This window comes from Arvicola amphibius, chromosome 3, assembly GCF_903992535.2.
Source record: "Arvicola amphibius chromosome 3, mArvAmp1.2, whole genome shotgun sequence".
Taxonomy (NCBI): domain Eukaryota; kingdom Metazoa; phylum Chordata; class Mammalia; order Rodentia; family Cricetidae; genus Arvicola; species Arvicola amphibius.
In genome coordinates this window covers 68,788,084-68,812,568 of record NC_052049.1, presented here as the reverse complement: position 1 = coordinate 68,812,568, position 24,485 = coordinate 68,788,084, and the positions used below count along the sequence as shown (strand labels likewise).

General features: G+C 39.2%; 2 protein-coding genes across 8 annotated transcripts in view; both read left to right on the top strand.

The window, feature by feature from the left end:
• Positions 1 to 24,485, top strand: part of Fam172a (family with sequence similarity 172 member A) — a 442,895-nt gene that overhangs the window by 9,904 nt on the left and 408,506 nt on the right. For 5 of the 7 annotated variants that reach the window (XM_038321147.1, XM_038321141.1, XM_038321139.1 and 2 more), the window contains exon 2: positions 15,686 to 15,809. The exons of the other annotated variants lie outside the window; for them this stretch is intronic. In XM_038321147.1, the coding sequence (XP_038177075.1) occupies positions 15,704 to 15,809 (106 nt within the window). In that variant the 5' untranslated portion in view covers positions 15,686 to 15,703. The remainder of the gene's footprint in view (positions 1 to 15,685; positions 15,810 to 24,485) is intronic. 7 annotated transcript variants of the gene reach the window in all.
• On the top strand, positions 8,043 to 8,375 carry LOC119808741 (60S ribosomal protein L35a-like). The gene has a single exon (XM_038321155.1). The coding sequence runs from the start codon at positions 8,043 to 8,045 to the stop codon at positions 8,373 to 8,375; it is 333 nt and encodes a 110-aa protein (XP_038177083.1).

Sequence of the window (24,485 nt, the reverse complement as noted above, 5' to 3'; positions counted from 1 at the left end):
CTTAGCTCACTATTGGGCAGTCAAATTGGTGAGAACTGATGGGAGTATCTTCTGATATTATGATGAGACACGATCTCTTAGTACAGTTCATGATCATCTGGTGCCATATACTCTTCAGTCTTGCCATATACTCGTTCACAGTGTTTCCTCAGCCTTAGGTGCTGGAGTTGTTTTGTAGATGTATTCACTGGTACCTGGTTGCATTTTGGTTGGTTGTGGTTTTATGTAGTGATCTCCATCTGCTGCAAAGAGAAGTTTTCTTAATGAGGGTGAAGACTACACTTTTCTGTGGCTATAAGGACAAATGTTTATAGACTGTTATGGATTATTCTTGCTTAGCAAATTACTGGCTGTTGATTCTTCCTTATTCACTGTGACTCCATTAGCACCTGCTAGTTAGCTAGGTTTTCAGTACCAGGCCTGGTCTCCTTCTTAATGGTACGACCTTAAGTTCAGTTGAAGAGTTGTTGTTCACCACCAAGGTATGTGCTAACACTACTGCACCCTAGGATTATCTTTCATGCTGGTCACTGATGTGGTTCATAGGTGTCATAGATAGGTAGGACTGTTGGTCGCTTCCCTCCTTTGGAAGCTTGAATGGCACCTTCTGGTACCATGAAAGCTAGTTCTTGGACAAGAAGCACTGAGGTCAGTTTCAGCTCAGGAGCCTCTGGGCCCTGTGTCTGAAGTGCAGAGTGTCTTCAGCAGTAGAACTTTACTATTATATCTCTGGCAAGGGCGATAGCAATAGACTATGTTTTGGAAATGTTTAGGATAGCCCTGGCCAATAACTCAGAAGAGGGCTTCTCATGTCTGCTCTTATATCTTTTTTTTGGTAGTCTTTGGTTTTTTAGGGACCACTGTCAGCTAAGATGAGAAAAGGTCAGTAAGCTAATTTGTATATTTATATACTATATTATATCTGTATAAGCTTTTTAAAATTTAATACTTAATAGTATGATTTCTTGTGGCTTTTCAGACATCCTTTTGTTATTTTACCTCCCTCCCTCCTTCTGTATTTATCTTCCTCCCCTTCTTAAGGAATCACCCTCCTTTTTATTTTTTCTCTACGAGATCAATGTATCCTGCTACTCCTGCTTACCCTTCTTCACCCTCCTTTTGTGCTTCCCTCTAAGAGTTGTGACCAATGTGTCCACCCGTCCATCACCCTAGTATCATTCAGAACAGTGTAAATTACTGTTGTGCACTAGTTTGTCTGTCCCACCCTCCAGCTGCTAGCAACCATCTGTCCAATTTCTGTTGTCATAGTTCTGCATTTTCTGGAGTATCATACAGTTGAAATTGCCACAGTGTGTAGCTTCTGTAGATTTTCTTCTTTCTCTGGACACTTCAAGTTTAAGCTTTCTTCTATGTCTTTAATGGCATGATGGTTTTTGGAATCCATTTTCTGTCGAGATAACAGGTATAGCCCAGGTAAATGATAACCATAGATAGAAATTTGTGTGCTCATAGTTGTAGCGTCTGAGAAGTTCTGATGAAAGGGAGGGAGAACATGACCAAGGAAGTCAAGACCATGAGGGGTTGGTCCACCCACTGAGACAGTGTGCCTGAACTAATGGGAGCTCACCAAATCCAGCTGGACTGGGACTGAACGAGCATGGGATCAAACTGGACCCTCTGAATGTGGCTGACAATTGGGATAGACTGAGAAGCCAATGATTAATGACACTGGGATTTGTCTCTACTGCATGTACTGGCTTTTTTGGGATCTTATTCTATTGGATGCATTACCTTCCTAAGCCTGGATGGAATAGAGAGGGCCTTGGACTTCCCCCTCTCTTAGGACTGGAGGGGAAGGGGAGGAGGGGAGGAAGTGGAAATTTTGATTCCTATTATTCTATAAGTAATAAAAATTATCAGAAAAAGCTCCATTGCTGCATCAGAATATGTCAGAAGAGCAGGAGAATACATGCACAGGAACAGAGAATTAACAAGCCTGTTGTATTAGCTCCTCTGGTGATTAATTCATGAGACTCTCTTCTCATGACCTAATCATTCTTTAAATGTCCTACCTCTTAATACTGTTAAGTATCAAATTTCTTTTTTTTCTTTTTTCATATTTTTCCTTTTATTGAAAATAGTCTTTTCTCATACAATATAGCTTGATTATGGTTGTCGTTCCCTCTACTCCTCCCAGTTCCTCTTCACTTTCTTCCCTTCAGATCTACTCCTGTCTGTCTCTCTTTGGAAAAGGACAGATTTCTAGGCAGATAGCAATCAAACATGGCAATATATAATAAGATTAAGCAAAAATAGCATATTGAAGTTGGACATGACAAGCCAGCTGGAGGGAAACGAGTCCTGAGATCAGGCGCAAGAGTCAAAGGCCCCACTTTTTGTCACACTCAGGAGTTCCACAAAAACACTAAACTAATAGATATAATATATAAACAGAGGACCTGGTGTAGACCGTGTAGGCTGTGTGTGCTACTTCTGTATCTGAGCGCATATGCTCTTTGCTTGGTTGATTCAGAGGGCCTTGTTCTCCTGGTGTCCTCCACCCCCTGTGGCTTTTACACTCTTTCTGCTTCCTCTTCTGTGGGATTCCCTGAGCTCTGAGGGGAGAGATTTGATGGAGATATCTCATTTAGTCATGTTCTCTGGGAAATGCCTGGCTGTGGGTCTCTGCATCTGTTCCTACCTGTTGCCAGAGGAAACATCTTAGATGATAAGGCACTGATCTAGGAGTATAGCCGAAAATTATTAGGAGTCATTAAAAACTTTTTTGACCAGTAGTATTTGGCTTTACCCTAGATCTCTGGACTGTCTAGTTTCTGGTTATTGGTTACCTAAGCAATGTCAGGTATGGGTTCCATTTCATATACTAGGCCTGGGTCAAATCAGATACTGGCTGGCTGTTCCCACAGTTCTGTACCACTATTGCCCAAGCATATTTTGTAAGCAGGACAGTTTGTAGGTCAAAGGTTTTGTGACTGGGTTGGCATCATGTTTCTTTTTCTGTAGCCTACAGAGTACCTTCTTGCACCAGAGAGACTAGAATAACGGGATGAGGGCTCTGTGTAGGCATCAGCTCAAATTCTCCACGATCAATGAGGTGTGTGTGTGTTGTTCTTGGCAATGGCATCCCCCATGTCAGTTTCTAGAGAGCAACATTTTAACTTAGCACACCCTGGAGTCCTTGCCTTGCGACAAGACAGTGCTAGTTGAGACATCTTCTTCCCTTTACTAGGGGCCCGCGTTAGGATCACCTTCATAGGTTCCAGAAACATTTTACTGCACTAGCTTTCCACACTACCCCTCAATATCTCCCCTTAATTCCAGCTATCTCTTCCCATACCCTTCCCCTCCACTGAATCCCTGTCCCCTACACCTGTTCTCCCTGCTCTTGTCCCTACTTGACCCCCATGCTGTCCATGGAATCCATTTGCCCTTCCCAGGGAGATCCCTGTGTCCCCCCACTCAAGAGCCTTCCTCTTTACCTAACATCTTTGAATCTACTCAATATAGTTTGGTTATCATTTACTTAATGTCTAATATTCCCTTATAGGTGAATACATATCATATTTATCTTTCTGTGTCTGGGTTACCTCACTCAGAATTTTTTTCTTATTGTATCTCTTTACCTTCAAATTTCATGATGTCATTTAAAAATTTTTTTTATTTTATGTACATTGATGTTTTGCCTGCATGTATGCCTGTATTAGGGTATTGGATCACCTGGAACAGGAGTTACAGACAGTTGCGAACTGCCGTGTTGGTGCTGAAAATTGAACCCAGGCCATCTGGAAGAACACCCAATGCTCTGAATTGCCATCTCTCTGGTCCCCATGCCATTTTTTTTTCAGCAGCAACTGAAAGTAGTACTCGACTGTGTAAATGCACCTTTATGCATTCTTCTGTTGAGGGCATCTAAACTGTTTCCATCTTCTCATTGCTATGGATAGAGCAGCAAATGAACATAGCTGAGTAAGTGTCCTTGCAGTAGGGTGGAGCATCCTTTGGGTCTATACCCAAGACTGGTACAACTGCATCTGCAGGTAGACCCATGTTCAGCTTTCTGAGGAATTGCTATATTGATTTCCATAGTGACTGTACAAGTTTGCACTCCCAGTACAGTGGAGGAGGGTTTCCTTTGTTTCACATCCTCACTAGTATGAGTTCTAACTTGTGTTATTGTGTTTAGCCACTCTGACAGGTATAAGATTGAATTTCAGAGTGGTTTTGATTTGCATTTCCCTGATGTTTAAGGATGCTGAACATTTCTTTAAAGTGTTTCTCAGTTATTTGAGATTTCTCTATTGAGAATTTTCTGTTTATATCTGTTCTCCATTTTAAAACTAGACTTTTTGGTTTGTTGCTATATAGCTTCTTGAGTTCTTTTTTTTATTTTGGGTACCAATGCTCTATAAGAATTGGTAAAAATGTTTTCCCATTCTGTAGGCTGCCATTTTGTCTCATTGACAGTGTCATTTGTCTTACAGAAGCTTTTAGTTTCATGAGGCCCCATTTATTAATTGTTGATCTTATTGCCTGTGAAAGTGGTGTTTTGTTTAAAGCCATCTCCTTTACTAATGAGTTCAAGGTTATTTGCCACTTTCTCTTTTATCAGGTTCAGTTTAACTGGGTTTATGTTGAAGTCTTTCGCCCACTTGAACTTGAGTTTTGTGTGGGGTGATGAATATGGATCTGTTTGCATTCTTCTACATGAAGATATCAAGTTTGACTAGCACCATTTATGGAAGATGCTGTCTTATTTCCAATGTGTATTTTGTCAAAAATCATATATCCATATTTATGTGAATTTATGTCTGGATCTTTGATTTGATTCTCTTGATCAATATGTCTGTTTTTATGACAATATCTTGGGTATTTTTGTTACTATAGCTCTGTAGTACAACTTAAAATCAGGAATAGTGGGACTTCTAGCAGTTCTTTCATTGTTCAGAATTGTTTTAGCTATCATGTTCCTCCCCCTCCCCCCATACGAAGTTGAGAATTGTCCTTTCAAGGTTTGTAAACTATTATGCTGGAATTTTGATTGGGATTGTGTTGAATCTGTAGATTGCTTTTGGTAGGATGGACATTTTTACTATGTTAATTCTACTGATTCATGAGCTTGGTAGATCTTTTCATCTTTTGATATCTTCTTCAATTTCTTCAAGTTGATGTTTTTATCAGACACATTTTTTACTTGCTTGGTTGGAATTACTCGAGAATTTTATATTATTTGAAGCAATTGTGAAAAACGTTATTTCTCTGCTTTCATCTCAGTTCATTTGTCATTACTAGCGAGGAGGGCTACTTATCATTATTATTTTTTCATCTTGTATCTAGCCACTTTGATGAAAGTGCTTATCAGCATAGGAGTTCCTTGATGGAATTTTAGGGTCACATATGTATGTATCTTATCATTTGCAAATAATGATATATCTACTTCTTCCTTTCCAGTTTATGTTCCTTTAATTTCCTTCAGCTGTCTTATTGCTATAGCTAAGACTTCACGATGTCTTACTACTGATTTTAGTGGAATTGCTTTAAGTTTCTCAGTATTTAATTTGATGTTGGCTATCAGCTTGCTGTAAATGGCCTTTATTATGTTTAGATATGTCCCTTTTATCCCTAATCTCTTCAGAACTTTTATCATGAAGAGGTGTTGGATTTTGTCAGAGGACTTTTCTGCTTCTAATGAGATGATCATGTAATTTTTTTCTTTCAGTCAGTTTGTTTATGTAGTGGATTACATTTACTGATTTTCTTATATCAAACCATCCCTGCATCTCTGGGATCAAGCCTACCTGATCATTGAGGATAATCTTTTTGAAGTGTTCTTGGATATAGTTTGCAAGTATTTTATTATCTTTACATTTATTTTCATGAGAGTAATTGGTCTGTAAAACTCTTTGTTGGGTCTTTATGTGGTTTGTGTATCAGGGTGATTGTTGCCCCATAAAATAATTGGACAATGTTCCTTCTGTTTTGATTTTGTGAAATAATCTGAGTATTGGCATTAGCTCTTTGAAAGTCACTAATCTGATTATAGGGGAAGGCCAGTTCAGGCACCTTCTCCACTATTGCTAGGAGTATCAGCTGGGGTCATCCTTATGGATTCCGGGGAATCCCCCTAGTACTGGGTTTCTTTCTAACCCCACAGTGGTTCCCTCTATCAAGATATCTCTTTCATTGCTCTCACTTTCCATCCCCAATCCTGTCCAGTCTACCACCCCCTCCCAGTTTACCAGGGAGATTTTAACTAATTCTCCTTCCTGAAGCCCTCCATGCACATCCCTCTTAGGGTCCCCCTTTTTACCTAGCTTCTGTAGGACTGTGTAGTCTGGTTATCCTTTGCTTTACATCTAATATTCACTTATGAGTGAGTGAGTGTCTTTCTGGGTCTGACTTACCTCACTCAGGATGTTTTTTTTCCTAGTTCCATCCACTTGCCTGTAAATTTCAAGATGTCATTGTTTTTTACTGCTGAGTAATATTCATTGTGCAAATGTACATTTTCTATTCTTTTTTATTTTATTTTAATTTTTATTGATTTTTATTGAGTTCTACATTTTTCTCTGCTCCCCTCCATGGCTCTCTCCACCCCCCAAGGTCCACATGCTCCCAATTTACTACTTCCCATGTAGATTAGATCTATGCAAGTCTCTCTCAGGGTCCTCATTGTTTTCTAAGTTCTCTGGGATTGTGGTTTGTAGGCTGGCTTTCTTTGATTTATGTTTAAAAACCACCTATGAGTGAGTACATGTGATAATTGTTTTTCTGTGTCTGGGTTACTCACTCAATGTGATGTTTTCTAGCTTCATACATTTTCCTGCAAAATTCAAGATGTCATTATTTTTTTCTGCTGTGTAGTACTCCATTGTGTAAATGTACCACATTTTCCTTATCCATTCTTCGGTCGAGGAGCATTTAGGTTGTTTCCAGGTTCTGGCTATGACAAACAAAGCTGCTATGAACATAGTTGAGCACATGTCCTTGTGGCAAAATTGAGCATCCTTTGGATAAATACCCAAACGTGGCATTACTGGGTCTTGAGGAAGGTTGTTTCCTAATTTTCTGAGAAATCACCACACTGACATCCAAAGGGCCTGTACCAGCTTGCTTTCCCACCAGCAATGCAGAAGTGTTCCCTTTTCCCCAAAACCTCTCCAGCATAAGTTGTCATTAGTGTTTTTGATCTTGGCTATTCTTACAGGTTATATTCTTTTCTGCTTGGATGAAATATACTATAGATGCCTGTTAAGTTCATTTGAGTCCATAACATCTGTTAGTTCTTTTATTTCTCTGTTCATTTTTTTTTTGTCTCACTGACCTGTCAAGTGGTGAGAGGGGAGTGTTGAAGTCTCCCACTATTAGTGTGTGGGGTTTAATGTGTGATTTAAGCCTTGGAAGTGTTTCTTTTACATATGAAGTTGTCCTTGTATTTGGGTCATAGTTGTTTAATATTGAAATTTCCTCTTGATGGATTTTTCCTGTGACTAATATGAAATGACCTTTGTTTCTTTTGACTGATTTTTAGCTTTAAGTCTGTTTTGTTAGATATTAGGATAGCTACACCCGCTTGTTTCTTAGGTCCATTTGATTGGTATATTTTTTCCTAACCCTTTACTCTGAGACAGTGTCTGTCTTTGAGGTTGAGATGTGTTTCTTTTATGCAGAAGAAGGATGGATTTTGTTTTCGTATCCAGTCTGTGCCTTTTTATAGGTAAGTTGAGTCCATTTACATTAAAGGATATTAGTGACCAGTGATTGCTATATCCTGTTAATTTAGTTTTCATCGTTAGTGATGTTAATTTGTGTGTTTTTCCCTTCTTTGGGATTTGTTGCTATGAGTCCATCAATTGTCTGTGCTTTTGTTGATGTAGACAACTTCCTTGGGTTGTGTGGAAGGAGCTGCGGGCCTGCTTTTTGTCCCGCCTGGCTTCTGCCCGGCTACCTTAGCCCCAGAATAATTACATGGAAACTGTATTCTTTTAAATACTGCTTGGCGCTCTTTCGGCCATCTTGGCGCCTGTGGAGGCCTGCTGGGAACAGGACTTCTAAAAGACACTATGTTTGGAAGGCTGTGGTGCAAGGCCACGTTTGCTGGCTACAAGTGCCGTCTCCGGAACCAGAGAGAGCACACGGCTCTCCTTAAAATTGAAGGCGTTTATGCCCGAGATGAAACTGAATTCTACTTGGGCAAGAGATGCGCTTATGTGTTTAAAGCAAAGAACAACACAGTGACACCTGGAGGCAAACCAAACAAAACCAGAGTGATCTGGGGGAAGGTAACTCGGGCCCCTGGAAACAGTGGCATGGTCCGTGCCAAATTCCGAAGCAACCTTCCTGCAAAGGCCATTGAACACAGAATCCGTGTGATGCTGTACCCATCCCGGATTTAAACCAATGAAAAGTAAATAAATAAAAGTGGAAAAAAATACTGCTTGGTCCATTAGCTATAGCCCCTTACTGGCTAACTCTCACATCTTGATTAACCCATTTCTGATAATCTGTGTAGCACCACGAGGTGGTGGCTTACTGGGAAGGATCTTAGCCTGCTTCTGTCTTGAAGAGGATAGTCATGGTGACTGCCTGAGGCGTCTGCCTGACTCTGCTTTTTTCTCCCACAATTCTGTTCTGTCTACTCCGCCTACCTAATTTTCTGTCCTATTAAAGGGCCAAGGCAGTTTCTTTATTAACCAATAAAAGTAACACATAGACAGATGACCCTCCTCTATCATTTCCCCTTTTTCTGTTTAAACAAAAAAGAAAGGCTATTTTAACATAGTAAAATTCCATATAACAAAAGAATTATCAAGCAAGAATTACAGTTACAATATTTATATCTATTTTATCTTTTATCATAACTAAGGAAAAGTATAACTATCTATTTATTCTTCATCTCCATCAAAGACTCCAGAAGGATATAATATTACCTAAGTAAACAAGACGTAAGCAATTTGCAAAACTCTAGAAATGACAGAGACATCTCACTGCCTGGACAGTCACCTAAAGTTCTTTTGTACCGTTGGGGCATCCATCTTCAGCCTACAGGCCCAGTTTCCAACAGACATTTCCATGAAGCAGGAAATTTCAAAGACAGTTCAGTCACTATCTGCTGTGTCCTGCAGAATGTCTCACAGACTCATGAATCAGGAACCCCGAAAGACCATCTCACCTCTAGGCAAGTTCAGCAGTCCTCTCTCTGAGGGTTCTCTGTGTCCAGTTTATGCAATAGTCCAGGCAAGAGCAGTTTCTTGCCCAAATGGCTATCAAACTCAATAAGGAGCCTCTTCGATGCCCATCTTCCTCTTGAAGTAGATTGGTGCAGCCAGGAGCAGACGTGTCTCAGTGTCATGAAAATCCCTAAGTTATTAAAACATTAAATGCCATATTCTGTAGTCTTTGAAAGATATGAAGAATGCCTATTTAACTGAAATATATGTCTATATATCTAGAAAAATCTAACATGACTACAAGCTTGACTATTATCGATGATTATCCATTAACAACCTATATTTCCTAATTATATATACATTTAAATGAACTACACAATCACAATACCTTAATCAACATCAGAAATACATATACTTATAACAAAATTGTCACAGTTCTAGTTACCCTGTTGGGTACTCCTGTGCCTGGAGATAGCTCAGCGTTCCTGTGTTTTGCTCTGCACCCTTGATGTTTGCTGTCTCAGGCCTACTTTGGCCTAGGTTGATGGCTTTGCCCTGTTTCTGTAAATCCTGGTCTGGAACCCCTCCTGCAGAAGTTCCTGGCTTGGAGTTGGACCTGGAAAGGTTTCTGGCCCCTGTCTACTGCCCCAAAGGTTCCAGGCTCAGGTGTGCCTGGACCCGCAGAGTACCTGCTTACTCCCTCAGAGGTCCCAGACTCATGCTTGGACCTGCAGAGGTTCCAGGTTCCTGCCTATTCTCTTTGATGTCCCAGACCAATGCCTGGACCCACAGATGTCCTGGCTCAGGTCTACTCCCTCTTAGGACCCAGACTCATGCCTGGCCTGCTGAGATCTCTGGTTCTGGCCTATTTCCTCAGAGGTCCCAGGTTCACTCACGCCCAGACTGGCAGAGGTCCTGGCTCAGGCCTAGTTCCTGGGAAGTCCTAGACTCATGCCCAAACCAACAGGAGTCTTGGCTTAGGTATACTCCTTGAAGCTCCCAGACTGGATCCTCAGTGGTCTCTGGTTCTGGCTCATTCACTCAGTGGTTACTCCCCTGTACCTGTTCCAGTGGAGATTGCTGACTCTGGATCTTGTTGCAATCTCAGTCCTGATCTGCCAGTGTCCTGGGACTGGGTTAGCTCCTGGGACTAGATTTGCTCCTGGCTTCTGCTCCCAGTGGAGCTTGTTTGCTCTCTGTCCTAGGTTCAGTCCCACTCCAGATCCGGTGGAGATTGCTGACTCTGGGTCAGGTCGCTGGCTCGGTCCTGGTCCGCCTATGTCCCAGGACTGGGTTTGCTCCTGGGACTGGATTTGCTTCTGACTTCTGCTCCCAGTGGAGCTTGTTTCCTCAGGCCCCCTCTCTCCTAGGTAGCTCCTTCAGAGCCACTCCTGTAGAATTTGTTCAATGTACATTTTCTTTATCCATTTTTTTTTTTTTTTGATTGAGGAGCATCTAGGTTGTTTTCAGGTTCTGGCTATGATGAGTAAATGTTCTTATGGTATGATTGTTTATCCCTTGGGTATATGCCCAAGATTGGTATTCTTGGGTATTGAGGTAGATTGACTCCCAATTTTCTGAGAAACCACTACACTGATTTCCTAAAAGGCTGTACAAGTTGAACTATCACCAACACTGGAAGAGTGTTCCCCTTATTCCACATCCTCTCCAGCATAAGGTGTCATCAGTGTTTTTGATCTTAACTATTCTGACAGGTGTAAGATGGTATCTCTGAGTTATTTTGATTTGCTTTTTTCCTGATGACTAAGGAGGTTGATCAATTTCTTAAATGTCTTTTGGCCACTTGAGATTCCTGTGTCGAGAATTCTCTGTTTAGATCTGTTCTTCATTTTTTAATAAGATTATTTGATAGTTTGATATCTAGTTTCTTGAGTTCTTTATACATTTTGGAGATCAGCCCTCTGTCCAATGTGAGGTTAATGAAGATCTTTTCCCATGCAGTAGGCTGCCATTTTGTCTTATTGACAGTGTCCTTTGCCTTACAGAAGCTTTTTAAGTTTCAGGAGGTCCCATTTATTAATTTTCGATCTCAGTGTCTGTGCGACTGGTGTTATATTTAGGAAGTGGTCTCCTGTACCAATGTATTCAAGACTACTTCCCACTTTATCTTCTATCAGGTTCACTGTAACCGGGTTTATGTTGAGGCCTTTGATCCATTTGGAATTAAGTTTTGTGCAGGGCAATAGATATGGATGATGTATTTGCATTCTTCTATATGCAGCCATACAGTTATGCCAGTACCATTGTTGAAGATGCTCTCTTTTTTCCATTGTGTATTTTTGGTTTGTCAAAAATCAGGTATTCATAGGTGTGTGGATTTATGTCAGAGTCTTCATTTGATTCCACTGATCTGTGTGTCTTTTTTTGTGCCATTACCAAGCTGTTTTTATTTCTATAGTTCTATAGCAGAGCTTTAAGTGAGGGTTGGTGATACCTCCAGAAGTTACTTTATTTTTCAGGATTGTTTTTGTTATCCTGGGTTTATTGTTTTTCCATATGAAGCTGAGTATTGTTATTTCAAGGCCTGTGAAGAATTGTGTTGGGAGTATGATGGAAATTGTATTGAATCTGTAGATTGCTTTTGATAGGATTACCATTTTTATTATGTTGGTCTTACCTATCCAAAAACATGGGAGATCTTTCCATTTTCTGATATCTTCTTCAATTTCTTTCTTTAGAGACTTAATGTTCTTGTCATACAGGTCTTCTACTTGTTTGGTTAGAGTTACTCCAGGACATTCTACATTATTTGTAGCTACTTTAAAGGATGTTGCTTCCCTGATTTTTTTTCTCAGTTCACTTATCATTTGTATATAGAAGGGCTACTGATTTTTTTGAGTTAATGTTTTATCCTGACACATTACCTAAAGTGTATATCAGATATAGGAATTCCCTTGTAGAATTTTTCGGGTCACTTATGCAAACTATCATATCATCTCCAAATAGTGAAAGTTTGTCGTCTTCCTGTCTGAATTATGTAGTGATGGAGATGCGGGCAGGCCTGCTTTTTGTCCCGCCTGGCTCCCGGCCACCGGCTAGTTTATGCCCCGAAATAGCAACACACAAACTGTATTCCTTTAAATACTGCCTGGCCCATTACTTCCAGCCTCTAACTCACATCTTGATTAACGCATATCGAATAATCTGTGTAACACCGCAAAGTGGTGTCTTACCGGGAAAGATTCTAGCGTATATCCATCTTGGGCAGGAGCTTCATTGCATTTCGCTCAGAGAGCAGAGGCAGGGCAATTGTCTAAGCCATCTACCTCACTTCCTTCTTCCTGTTCTGTCTACTCCACCCACCTATTTTCTAACCTATTAGGCCAAACAGTTTTCTTTATTAATTAACCAATGAAATCAACAGATTGATAGAAGACCCGCCTCCATCATTTCCCCTTTTTCTGTTTAAACAAAAAAGAAAAGCTTTCACTTTAACATAGTAAAATTACATATAACAAAACAGTTATCATGCAAAAATTACAGTTACAATATTTATATCTACTTTATCTTTTATCATAACAAAGGAAAACAACTATAACTATCTATCTATTCTTCAGCTCCATCAAAGACTCCAGAAGAACACAATATTACCTAAGTAAATAAGAAATATGCAATTTCCATATAACTCTAGAAATGATAGAGACATCTCGCTGCCTGGACAGTCACCCAAAGTTCTTTTGTATTGTTGGGGCATCTATCTTCGGCCTATAGGCCCACAGTATCCAGCAGAGTTTCCCATGAAGCAGGAAATTTCAAAGACAGTTCAGTCACTATCTGCTGTGTCCTGCAGAATGTCTCGCAGACTCTTTCATGAATCAGGAACCCAAAGAGATCATCTCACCTCTAGGCAAGTTCAGCAGTCCTCTCTCTGAGGGTTCTCTGTGTCCAGTTTATGCAATAGTCCAGGCAAGAGCAGTTTCTTGCCCAAATGGCTATCAAACTCAATAAGGAGCCTCTTCGATGCCCATCTTCCTCTTGAAGTAGATTGGTGCTGCCAGCAGACATGTCTCATTGTCATGAAAAACCCTAAGTTATTAAGACATTTAAAATGCAATATTCTGTAGTCTTTGGAAGATATGAAGTATGCCTATCTAACTGAAATATATCTCTATATATCTAGAAAATCTAACTAACATGACTACAAGCTTAACTATTATCAATGATTATTCATTAGCAACCTATATTTCCTAATTATACATTACATTTTTAAATGAACTACACAATCACAATACCTTAATCGTTATTAGAAATACATATACATATAACAAAATAGACCTTAAATTTCTATCAATAAGGCAAATTTATACCAATGTAAATTATTCATATCTATATATCTCCCCCTTTAAATGTAAAAGAACATTATAAACAATATTTGGGAATATGGACGTAGTTATTTCTCTCCAAAACTGCTTCCTGCTGAATGGGGACGCTGTTAATCAGATCTTTCATGGTTGTAACCTGTGTGCCAGGTTCATCTCAGTCATCAGTTGGGTGTGAAGTAATTTTCTGAAGGTGTTCACAGCAACCTTTCAGGAGGGTGTGGTCTATCATACCATATTGGGATAGAAGCAATCCAACGGGTCTCATTTTCTGTAAAAATAAAAGAAGAATCTCTTTTCCAAAGTATCATATCCTTAGATCCAAATTCTAAAGTCAAGGTATTTTCAAGATATCTTTCTTGGATTAGTTCAGCAGCATTTGTAAACAAATATCTTTTAGCAGCTGTTGCTCCTTCCTCAGCATTCAAACAATTCCAAAAGAACATAATAGCATACAGTATCAAGATTCTCTGTGTATTTTCCATCTTTGTGCAGCTTTATTTTAACCTCTATTTCGTTTATTTTTACTTTTATTTTTTGAGACAGATTCTCTGTATATCTTTGTCCTGGAATAACTCTGTAGACCAGGCTGTCCTTGAACTCTCAGAAATCCGTCTGTCTCTGCCTCCCCAGTGCTGGGATTAAAGGTGTGTGCTACAACACCTTGAACTCACAGCATTCGGATTAAAGGTGTGTCCTGCCACACCTTGAAGTCACAGATGTCAATCTACCTCTGCCTCCCAAGTGTTGGGATTAAAGGTGTATACCACCACAACAAACTACTTCATTTTTCTTTCGTTCTTTCTCTTTTTTTTTAACTGTAAGAACTTTAACTTTTAGCCTGCATGTATTTTTAATTCACTGCAAACCATTTAGAGGTTTTCTTTGTCTTTGAATCTCTCTTTACTGTATATCTCTCTTTTTCTGACCACACGAGTCTTTAATTTACCAAGCAATATAGGTAGGATTAAAGCCGTGGCTTTGACAGCTAGATCCAGCCCATTCCTTAGCTTTCCAGCCTTGTGGCAGAGGTACCGGCTATAGCCTTGTTTATCACCACAACTCTGTGGCGGTTCAAGGTCCCTGCCAGCAAGCAAGCTGCAACAGTGTTAAACAACAATCAAAAGCTCCATAGTCAGGACCGCCTGCTTGAAAGAGTCAGAGTTTGCCCTGGCAGGATGACCCAGAAAGCTGGCATTTTAAAACAGCACAGCTTTTTTCCTGCTATGGCTGAAAACCGAAAAATATGCAATTTTCGTCAACACCATTTAAGTGTTTCGTGGCTGGACCTCTTAAAAGGGCTGCAGGGTTTTGCAGCTAAAGCTGAGTCAGGAAGCCTCTCTTAGATGAGAGCGCTTGCTCTAGCAAGCAAAGCCAAACCTGAGAAATTGCTGCTACTGACAAAACATGCTTTACTCTATTCTTTCCCAAGCTTTCTCAAGCTTTCTCAAGCTTTCTGTGGATCCAGTCATCCACGTGGGTGCCATTCTGTAGTGTGGAGCTGGGGCCATATCCCTTTGATCTCATTTTGTTGCCTTATTGCTCTACCTTTGGTACCATATTGAATAGATATGGAGATAGTGGAAAGCCTTGTCTTATCCCTAATTTTATCATAGTTTCTTTTAAAAAAGCTTCTTGTTTTTTGTAAAGTTATATTTTTAATTAAACTTTAGGCTATTTGTAGTTACTTTATACATTTATGTTTTCCCCTTGGTAACTATCTTGCATGTTAGATGAGAATATTCTGACCTTCTAAATTGCACATACTTGCAGTTTACATTAAATTTCACTTTCAAAATTACCTGAAGATTTAAAATAAGAGATGGTCATAACTGAGGAAAAAGGATTATGCAGTCTAGGCTAGCCTGGGCTACATAGACAAAGTGTGTCTCAAGCATACTCACAGGCACACACACCAGCAAATACCATTGGCTGATAAGGAGCTAAGTTTAGTTGAGCAAAGAATTTGTGTTTGGTGATATTCATGTTATAACAACAACAGAAAGGTGTAAGCTCCTAGCTGAATCAGATGACACATAATACTATCATTTGAAGCAGGCAAATAATAAGGTGTAGACATTCACATAGTGGCATCAAGGTAGGAAGTTATTCTCTTTCTCTTGTAGGAGCTCAGAAACTTTTGTAGAGTAGGTAGGCTTTGGGTAGAGCTTAATTTATCACTTTCATTCATTCTAGACTGTCTTCTGAAGATCGATGTCTATTTCCTTGAGCTCTTTAATTTTCTTGCCAATTTGGATAAACATGGCACAAATCCAGCAGGGAGGTCCAGATGAAAGAGAAAAAACTACAGCACTGAAAGGTACATACTTAAATTACTTTTTCAGGAAAATTCAGCCTGCATAATCAAAGTTTAGAAATATTTAGGTACTCTTTGTTCATTTCAGTTGTAACGTAAAAACATCAGTGCCTAAGCTATTTGCAAGTATTTATTTTGCTCACAGCAACCATTACAATTCCTGAAATGAATCATAGACTCAACATTTCACAAATAAAAGACTTTTTAATGCTCTTCCTGCTTAAGGTCATCATTTAATGGCAAAACACACACTTTCAAGACTTTTCAATCAAAATCAGTATCCGTATTTTGCCGAGTGGAGTGTCACATAATCTGGTCTTCCTGTCTTCTGCTATTATGTTAACTGAGACTGGGGATATTTTGTGCAAACTGCTCCATATTATTACCTCAGAAGGAGTTTTTCTTAGATAGTGTTGGGGAATTCTGAGCTCTACATGTTTTGTGTTTCAGTTTGCTATCTAATATAATTTTATCTTTAGAGGAAGTTTATTACCCAGCTTTTAACTGGGTAACAAAATAAGAATCAATAATTTGTATTTCTGTTATGCTTAGCATTTGAAATGTCTCCCATAGCCTGCATTGCTGTTTTGAGGACTCTGGAGCCTTCAGGAGACAGGCTCTTCCTGTGCGAGCCTTCAGGGGGCAGGCTCTTCTGATAGAAGTCTGTGCCTTCTCCTCTGTGGAGGGCTGACTTTTCCTGGGATTGTGAGCCAAAACACACTGTGGGAGCTCCTTCTGCTCCTTCAGCCAATAGCCTTTAAGATACCAGCCCCCTTGGGTGTGGTCTCTGCTGCTTTTTAAAGCTGCAGTGGCCATGTGCACTTTCTCTTGCTTCAGACTCCGCTTCTGGCAACTAGACTGCTTTTCTGGTTGTGAAGAGGGCTGCTTATAGACAATTATATTGGTATAGATTCTTATATATGGATACAAAGTTAAATTATATTGAATATTGTATGCATGCATGCTTCTACCTCTGTTTAAAATATTTTTATGTATTGATATATATATATATATATTTACCATATTGCAGTGTACATTTCTACCTCTGATCAAGATACTTGTACATTGTTTACATTTGGAGGTCATTGTCCTCATTTATTGCACAGTTGTTTATTGTCTTAGTTTTTAAGTTAGATAGCTATTAAGAATTATAGATCAATAGTCATCTTTGTCATATTTATAGTTAGACTAATCGGGTTTTTTAGATACATAAAGATTATATTCTGTATAAATAGATAATCTTCAACCTCTTCAAAGAGCTGTAAAAATGGTGTTTACTATAACTTAGAGTTCTGTGGTAGTGAGACACAATCATTCCTGGCAACACCAATCTATTCCTGAGAGGTTGTTGAGCACCAAAGACACTCTACTTGGAGCTTGTCTTCTTGGCAAAATCGTGTTCCCATCTGCCTTGATGGATTCCCAAAGTTGTGGCTCTAAATTATTATCTCATAGGTATTTTATGAGAACAGGCTGATTTGAGGGGGGTTTTAAAGGCATGTCATGATGGTAAAGCAGTAGAGGTAGACCCGAGGTAGAACTATCTGGATTCTAGAGTCTAATTCAGATTTTCCTTTTGCCCAACATAAGTTTCCTAAGTACTCCTTTTTTTTTTTTTTTTTTTGAGAAGGGTTTCTCTTTGCAACAATCCTGGCTGTCCTAGAATTTGCTTTGTATACCAGGTTGGCCTTGACCTCACTGAAATCTGCCTGCCTCTGCCTCCCAAGTGCTGGGATTAAAAGCGTGCACCACATACTGCCCGGCCTCAACTACTCCTATATCTTTCTCCTGACAATAGATGTACAATGAATAATAAAAACTCAGAGACAGATATTGGGGTTCAACCTGAAAATCAGAGAGTAAAACAGTCACTCTTGTCAGCCCGACAGATCAGGCAATGGTGACACACACCTTTAATCCCAGTAGCCACACTAGTTTGCCATAAAAACCAGGCAATAGTGGTGCGGGCCTTTAATTCCATCTCTAGAGAGGAATATAAGACAGCTTATGTTCTGAGGAGACAGCTCTCAGTAAGTCTCATTCTGAGATTCCTGGAGGCAGGATCACCATTTGTGACTAAGGTAGAGTAAGAGACAGTGACTGGCTGTTTTGCTTTTCTGACGTCAGGCAAGCTTCATTTATTAAAATACAAATGAACTATCACTACAAATAGGAATAATATTGCTTATAATATGTAGGATTGTGCAGAGTAGTGATAGCTTCAGAATATTGGTGATATATATGACCTTAGGATAACATGGTTTTGAACCTCAGCCCCATTTATATGTCAAGATTTTGGTCTTTGTTTTGTTATTTGAGAAAATTTGAAAATCTTTTCAGAGATTATGTATATTATAGAAACAATTTTTTTGTTTTTGTTTTTTGAGACGGGTTTTTCTGTAGGTTTGGAGCCTGTCCTGGAATTCATTTTGTATATCAGGCTGACCTCAAACTCACTGAGATCCACCTGCCTCTGCCTCCCAAGTGCTGAGATTAAAAGTGTACACCACCATCACCTGGCAGAAACATTTTTTTAAAGGTTAGGTATATCATAATTGCGTAGACTATATTTTGATAATAGTCTGCTTTATCATTTACTTTCATAAAGTATACCTAAGTATGTTATAAAATGTTAAAATTATAGCTTATTAGTGTGGGAGGTCCTCTGTCTATGTGTTGCTTTTATTGAATAAAGAAACTGCTTTGAGCCTATGGCAGGGAAGAACAGAACTAGGTTGGGTAAGCTAGGCTGTATGATGGGAGAAGGAAAGCGGAGTCAGGGAGGCGCCATGGAGCCACTGCCAGAGACTTTCAGCCACTGCTGAAACTTTGCTGGTAGGCCATGACCTTGTGGTGATATACAGATTAATGTAAATAGGTTAAATTAATATGTAAGAATTAGCCAATTAGAAGCTAGAGCTAATGGATCAAGCAGTGATTTAATTAATACAGTTTCTGTGTGATTATTTTGGGGGCTAAGCGGCTCTCTCTCCTCCAACAGCTTATGTACATAAGTACAGGGTATAGGTACCAGTTTGCATCAAGAAAAATGTAAATAAAAACATGAAATATTAAATCATAATATCACAGAATTAACTGTTATACCCATTGTACCACAAAAGGTTTGTTTCTACCTTACTGTTATCATTGTGATGAATTCAAGTGTTTCAAGTGTCTACTTACAGTACCATGTGACTTAACTCATCTCTGTGTTCTGTTGTGTTTCACTATATTCTGTAAGTTTTTAAATGTAAGTTTCAATGTTTCCTGAATACTTTTCAATGCATATAACACATATAACACACATAACATAGGTCACCACCATGGACAGTGGCATCAATACATATAATACATTAACACATAATATATAGATCACCACCTTGGACAGTGGCATCAGTGCATTAACACATACAACACACATAACATAGGTCACTAACATGGACAGTAACATCAATGCATATAATACATAAAACACATGTAACTCACCACCGTGGACAATGGCACAGGGAGCAGTAGCCTAGGTAGGCCAGCCCTCACATTGCTTGTATTTGGAACATGAAAGTCATATAAAGAAGGTTTGGGAAATATCAAAATGGTTCATAGTAAGGAACTCATGCTTTAGTAGAAAAGAGTGACACCAAGATGTAACCATGCATCATATTGTTATAAAGAATGTCAGGAAGTACCTTTACAATGTAGGATGTAGAGAGATTGTGGCATTATCAAAGAAAATAGAGAGGCCCAAATGTTATGTGTTCTGCTGAGTTCCAGTGCAGGGCAGTAGATAAGCAGTAGGCTGTAACAATTACAGGTATGGTGTGCTGTCTCTACATTAGAACCTTCTAGAGAACTATCACAGCGGGAGAACTGGGAAATGAAAGAGATCCAAGATGGCCTGGAGGCTCATTTCTGATAATGCTTACTCTGTCTCAGTCAAGGGGCCTCCTTAGGAGGCCAGTGGCCACCTCAGAGTTGTGTCAGCACAGCTTCACTTTAAGCCGTGTGGTAGTGTTTATATCTATCTTCATGGAGGTGTGTGCATATGTGGAGCCAAAGATTGATGTGAAGTATTCTTTAAAATTGATCTACACCTTATAATTTTTTCTTGAGACAAGGTCCTTCATTGAACTTGGTACTTTTTGATTTACCTGGGCTGAATCCTCTGTTCTCCAGTGCTGCAGTTACACACACATGTCTGTGACCTAGTTCTAATGTAGATGGTGGAAATCTGAGCTTGGTTCCTCATGCTGGTATGGCACTGAAACAAATACAGTTAGCCAGTCCATCTTCTTGGGCTGAACAGGGTAGGGCTGAGGGAAAGCTTGCCATCCTGCCATCAAATCTTGTAACAAGAAGTGATTAAGGTTCTAGGAATAAGGAACAAATTGAAGATCGGTGCTAAAGACGTTGGTGGTTTTTTTTTTTTGGGGGGGTAGTGATTCTGTAATTCACATGTCCGTGTTATCTGTACAGCATGGAATTTTTATTATTTGGACTCAAAAATGTCTCCTTTTGGTGATGATAATTATGATGGTGTTTTTTTAATCTCTCTGTTTTAAGCCTGGCTTATTATGAACATCTTTAAAATTTTTAAATTAGTTCCTATCTGGGAAGTTCGGCTGCTTGGTCTTATGTAAATCTTCTGCAGGTAAACACAGCTGGTGTAAGTTCATGAGTGCAGAAACCATACCATGTTCAGAAGGTGGCATTTCATTTCTTTCTGTTTCTTCTGAGATGTTCCCAGAACTTTTGTGGCAGGTGCGTATGGTTGTGGAAGGTACTCTGAATACCGCGTAAATGTTTGAGAAAATTTAAGAGAGTCTGCTATTGGGATGAAAAGTGGTGGAGAAACCTGACTATATGGAAAAATACCTAGAAAGGAATGCTTGACTTAGGGTCAGTGGCATGATTCAGTGGGCAGAGGCAGCTTTCTGTCAAGCCTTATGGCGTGATGTCAACACTTGGGTCTCACCTGATAGAAACAAAGAAGTCCTGAAAGTTGTCCTCTGACCTCTACATATATTGTGACATTTCTTGCCCACCACACAGGTACACACACACACACACACACACACACACACACGCCATACACACTAAAATGTTGTGTGTAGAACGTGCTTTACTGTAACATTGGTCATAGTGAAGGTGGTGAGGATAGTGAGTGTTGTCATTAAAGGAAGGCTTTTTGCATGTCAGACAGTGTTGTCATTGGTTGGGGACAGAAATCAAGACAGCTTTGTAGTGAATTCACTTTTTTTCCTTTTGCTAGTTTTATAGGAGTATAGTTTGTCTACCATCTGTTATTGATTTGTTCAATTTCTCCTGGACTTCTGGAAAAATATTCTCTAAGCAGTCCTCTTTGTTTTACAACTTTTTTTGTTTTTGTTTACTACTCTACTCTCACTGCCAGAATGCCTGCATTTTGTTGTGATGCTTTCTGGGCATTAGTAAACATTACTGTTAATTTATTATCATTATTTATAATGATCTTCATTATAATTCAGTAGATTTACCCTCTGCTATTCCAAGCCTTATTGATGAAGTCTTTGACTAAGAAATTTTTGTTTGCCAATAGGCTTTTATTATTTATAATACTTTATGTTTTAAATTTTAATAGAATTACATTGTTTCTTCCTCTTTAATTTTTTTTCACTCTAATCACTTCCAAGCACACAGTCAAATTCAGGGTCTCCTTTAATTGTGTTATACACACACACATATACCTCACAGCCCCTAATACATTAGTACAGCCTGTTCCGTCTGTGTCATGTTATCTGTGTCTATGTGATTCCAGTGCTGATCATTCCCAATGATACATCTAGTACATAGTCTTGCATCTAAGATTCATGGGTCATTGCAAAGGTAGAAGCAGCAAGATTTCAAAAGCTGCAGGAAGTTTGCTGTGAGATGGTATCTCCCAGAAATGTCTACATTCAAAAGGATCAGCAAAATAGCTGCCTAAGCAAGACCCGAAAAAGAAGAGCATCAAAGGACACGCTGTCTTGGAAGGAGGAAAGCTTCTAGGACTTGAACCCTAGACAAGACCTAGGAGTAACTGGGGAATGCCGGGAGTTGGTTATCCAGTAAGCTTTTTAATGTGAGACCACATAGTATGGATCTGAGTCAAGCAGATTTGCTCGTTTGGGTTTGGAGTGTTCTCCCAAAGTCCATGTGTCAAAGGCGTGGTTTCCAACTTTGCATTACTAGAATATGGAGACGAAATAAGAGACAGATCCTAGAGGGAGGGTTTAGTCTTTGTGCAGTGTTTCCAGAAGATAATTATAATACTCAGGTCTCCTCTTCACTTCCTGCCAACCACGAGGGAAAAGTTTTTTCTCTTTTGTGCTTTTGCTTTAGTATACCGTGCCCCACAAGCACTGGGCCACACTGTCAACTGAATCATTCAAACTGTGAGCTATAATAACGTTTTCTCTCTTGAGTTATTTCAGATATTTTATAATAGTAACATTTACCTAACTACTGTAGCTTCTTGCCCTGAGTAATGTGATCTGACCTGCTAACTTGTTAATCTTCATGGATCTGTGTCCCCGTGATCTGACCTGCTAGCTGTGGTTATTCTTCATAAATAGAAAACCTTAGTTAGTCCCCAGTCCAGAGTGGATAAGAAACATTCTGGAGTTGACCTAAAATCTGAGCTCAGGCTTCAAGAATTATACTGACTGGTTTTCAAATAGTAAGTTAGCCTTACATTCCCGTGATATCCTTTCACACATTACAGATTCTGTTCTTAATCTTTATTGATGACTTTTTAAGCTTTCTTCATAAAGTTGGCATCTGCTTTTGATATGGTAATATTGACTTCTTAAAATGGACCGGGAAGTGTGTTTTGTCTGTTTTTTATGGAAATAATGTGATTTCTTCTTTGTTTTTTAACTGTTAGGTGTTTTGATCTATTTTTTCTTTTATGAAGTGTTTTAAAGTTTTAATATGTTTATTGAGTAGATATAGAACTATTTGTGATAGTTTGAGTTGGTTTTGTTAGATCAGGTTGTTTATGTTTAATAAGGAACATTTTCATTTCTACCACAGTTGTTGAATTTATTGGCATAACATTCGTAATACATGTTCTCTGGAAGTAGTAACCATTTTTCTTTTTCCTGATGCTCTGCTTAGTGAGTTATCATTGTTCATAAAGATATGATCTGTTTTTATAAGACTTAGATTTTAAATGAATTTTTGTGTGTGTGTGTGTGTGTGTGTTTCTGGGATTATTGTTTCATGTTTCTCACTTAAATTTAATTTTGTTTCACATTTCTTCAAATGTTAGGTAGTGTCTTAGTTACTTTCTGTTTACTGTAAAGACACCATCATTAGGACAGTTTATAGAAGAAAGCATTTATTTTGGGAGTCATGGCTCCAGAAGGTTTGAGTGTATGATCATCATTGCAGGGAGTGGACAATGGGCAGTGGCAGCGGACAGCAGGCAGGTGCTGGAGCATGGGTACTCAGAGCCGTATCTGAAGGAGGAGGCAGAGAGAATTACCTAGGAATGCTGTTGGGGCTAGCTTAGGGGTCCACAGGTTTAGCCCGTTGTCATCATGGCTGGAAGTATGGTAACACACAGGCAGACACGGTGTCAGAGAAGGAACTGAGGATTATATATCTGATTGGCAGACAGCAGGAAGAGAGAGAACTTCTAGGCCTGACTTGAACTTCTGAAACCTCCAAGCCCACCCGTAGTGAAACACTTTCTCCAATAAGGCCTATTCCAACATGGCCATATCCCAGTCTTCTCAAATAGTGCCATTCCCTATGAGCCTAATTTGTCACCAGCTATTTGAAAATCCCCTTTGCTAACAAAATTAGTCCAAAACTTTCTAGCCGTAGGTAGATTGTTCTTCAGATTCATGGCCTCCTTTTCACTAACTGTTATTGTTTGCATATATGTATATGTTATATATATATATATACATATATTACTAAATATAACCTGTTCAGTTCATATAATCTTGCTTGCATGTATATTTTTAGTACTTACCATCTGGCACTTAGTTCCTTTACTATTGCTGTGATAAAACACAGGACCAATGCAGCTTATAAAGGGAAAAATTAAATTTGGGACTCATGGTTTCATAGAGTCCATAACCATCATAGAACAGTGTATGGCAGCAGGAAGGCAAGTATGGCATTAGAGTTACAGCTGAGAACTTACATGGATTCAGAAGCATGAGACAGAAAGAGCTACTTGGGATGGGTGTTGACCTTTGAAACCAGGTCAGGTTCAGAAATGCAAACCTGTGGGGGCGTTCTCATTCCCGCCAGCACAGGCAATGTGTTCAAGACTTCTTCCTTGGGAAGACACATAGTACCTGACTTGCTTCAGCATTAGGAAGTAGTATGCATCATAGAAATTTCACTCACAAGTTTGAATGTTGATTCTTTCTCCAGCTTTTTGTAATGCATATTATGGTAATAGTTGCCATATGTTGTTTAGTCTTGTTGAAGACAGACTCTGGGAGTAAAGAAGGCTTTTTTTTTGTCCCAGACTGCAGCATGTTTATTTCAGGTGTGCTCCAAAACTCTCAGGTCAGGCTGTAACTTCATAATAGGCAAAAAAGAAACAGCACTGATAATGGTGTTAAAAACATTACCATTTTTAGAACAGCTAGAAGGCAAACCATTTCCAACCAAGGTTGCTATCATCGTTTATCTTGTACC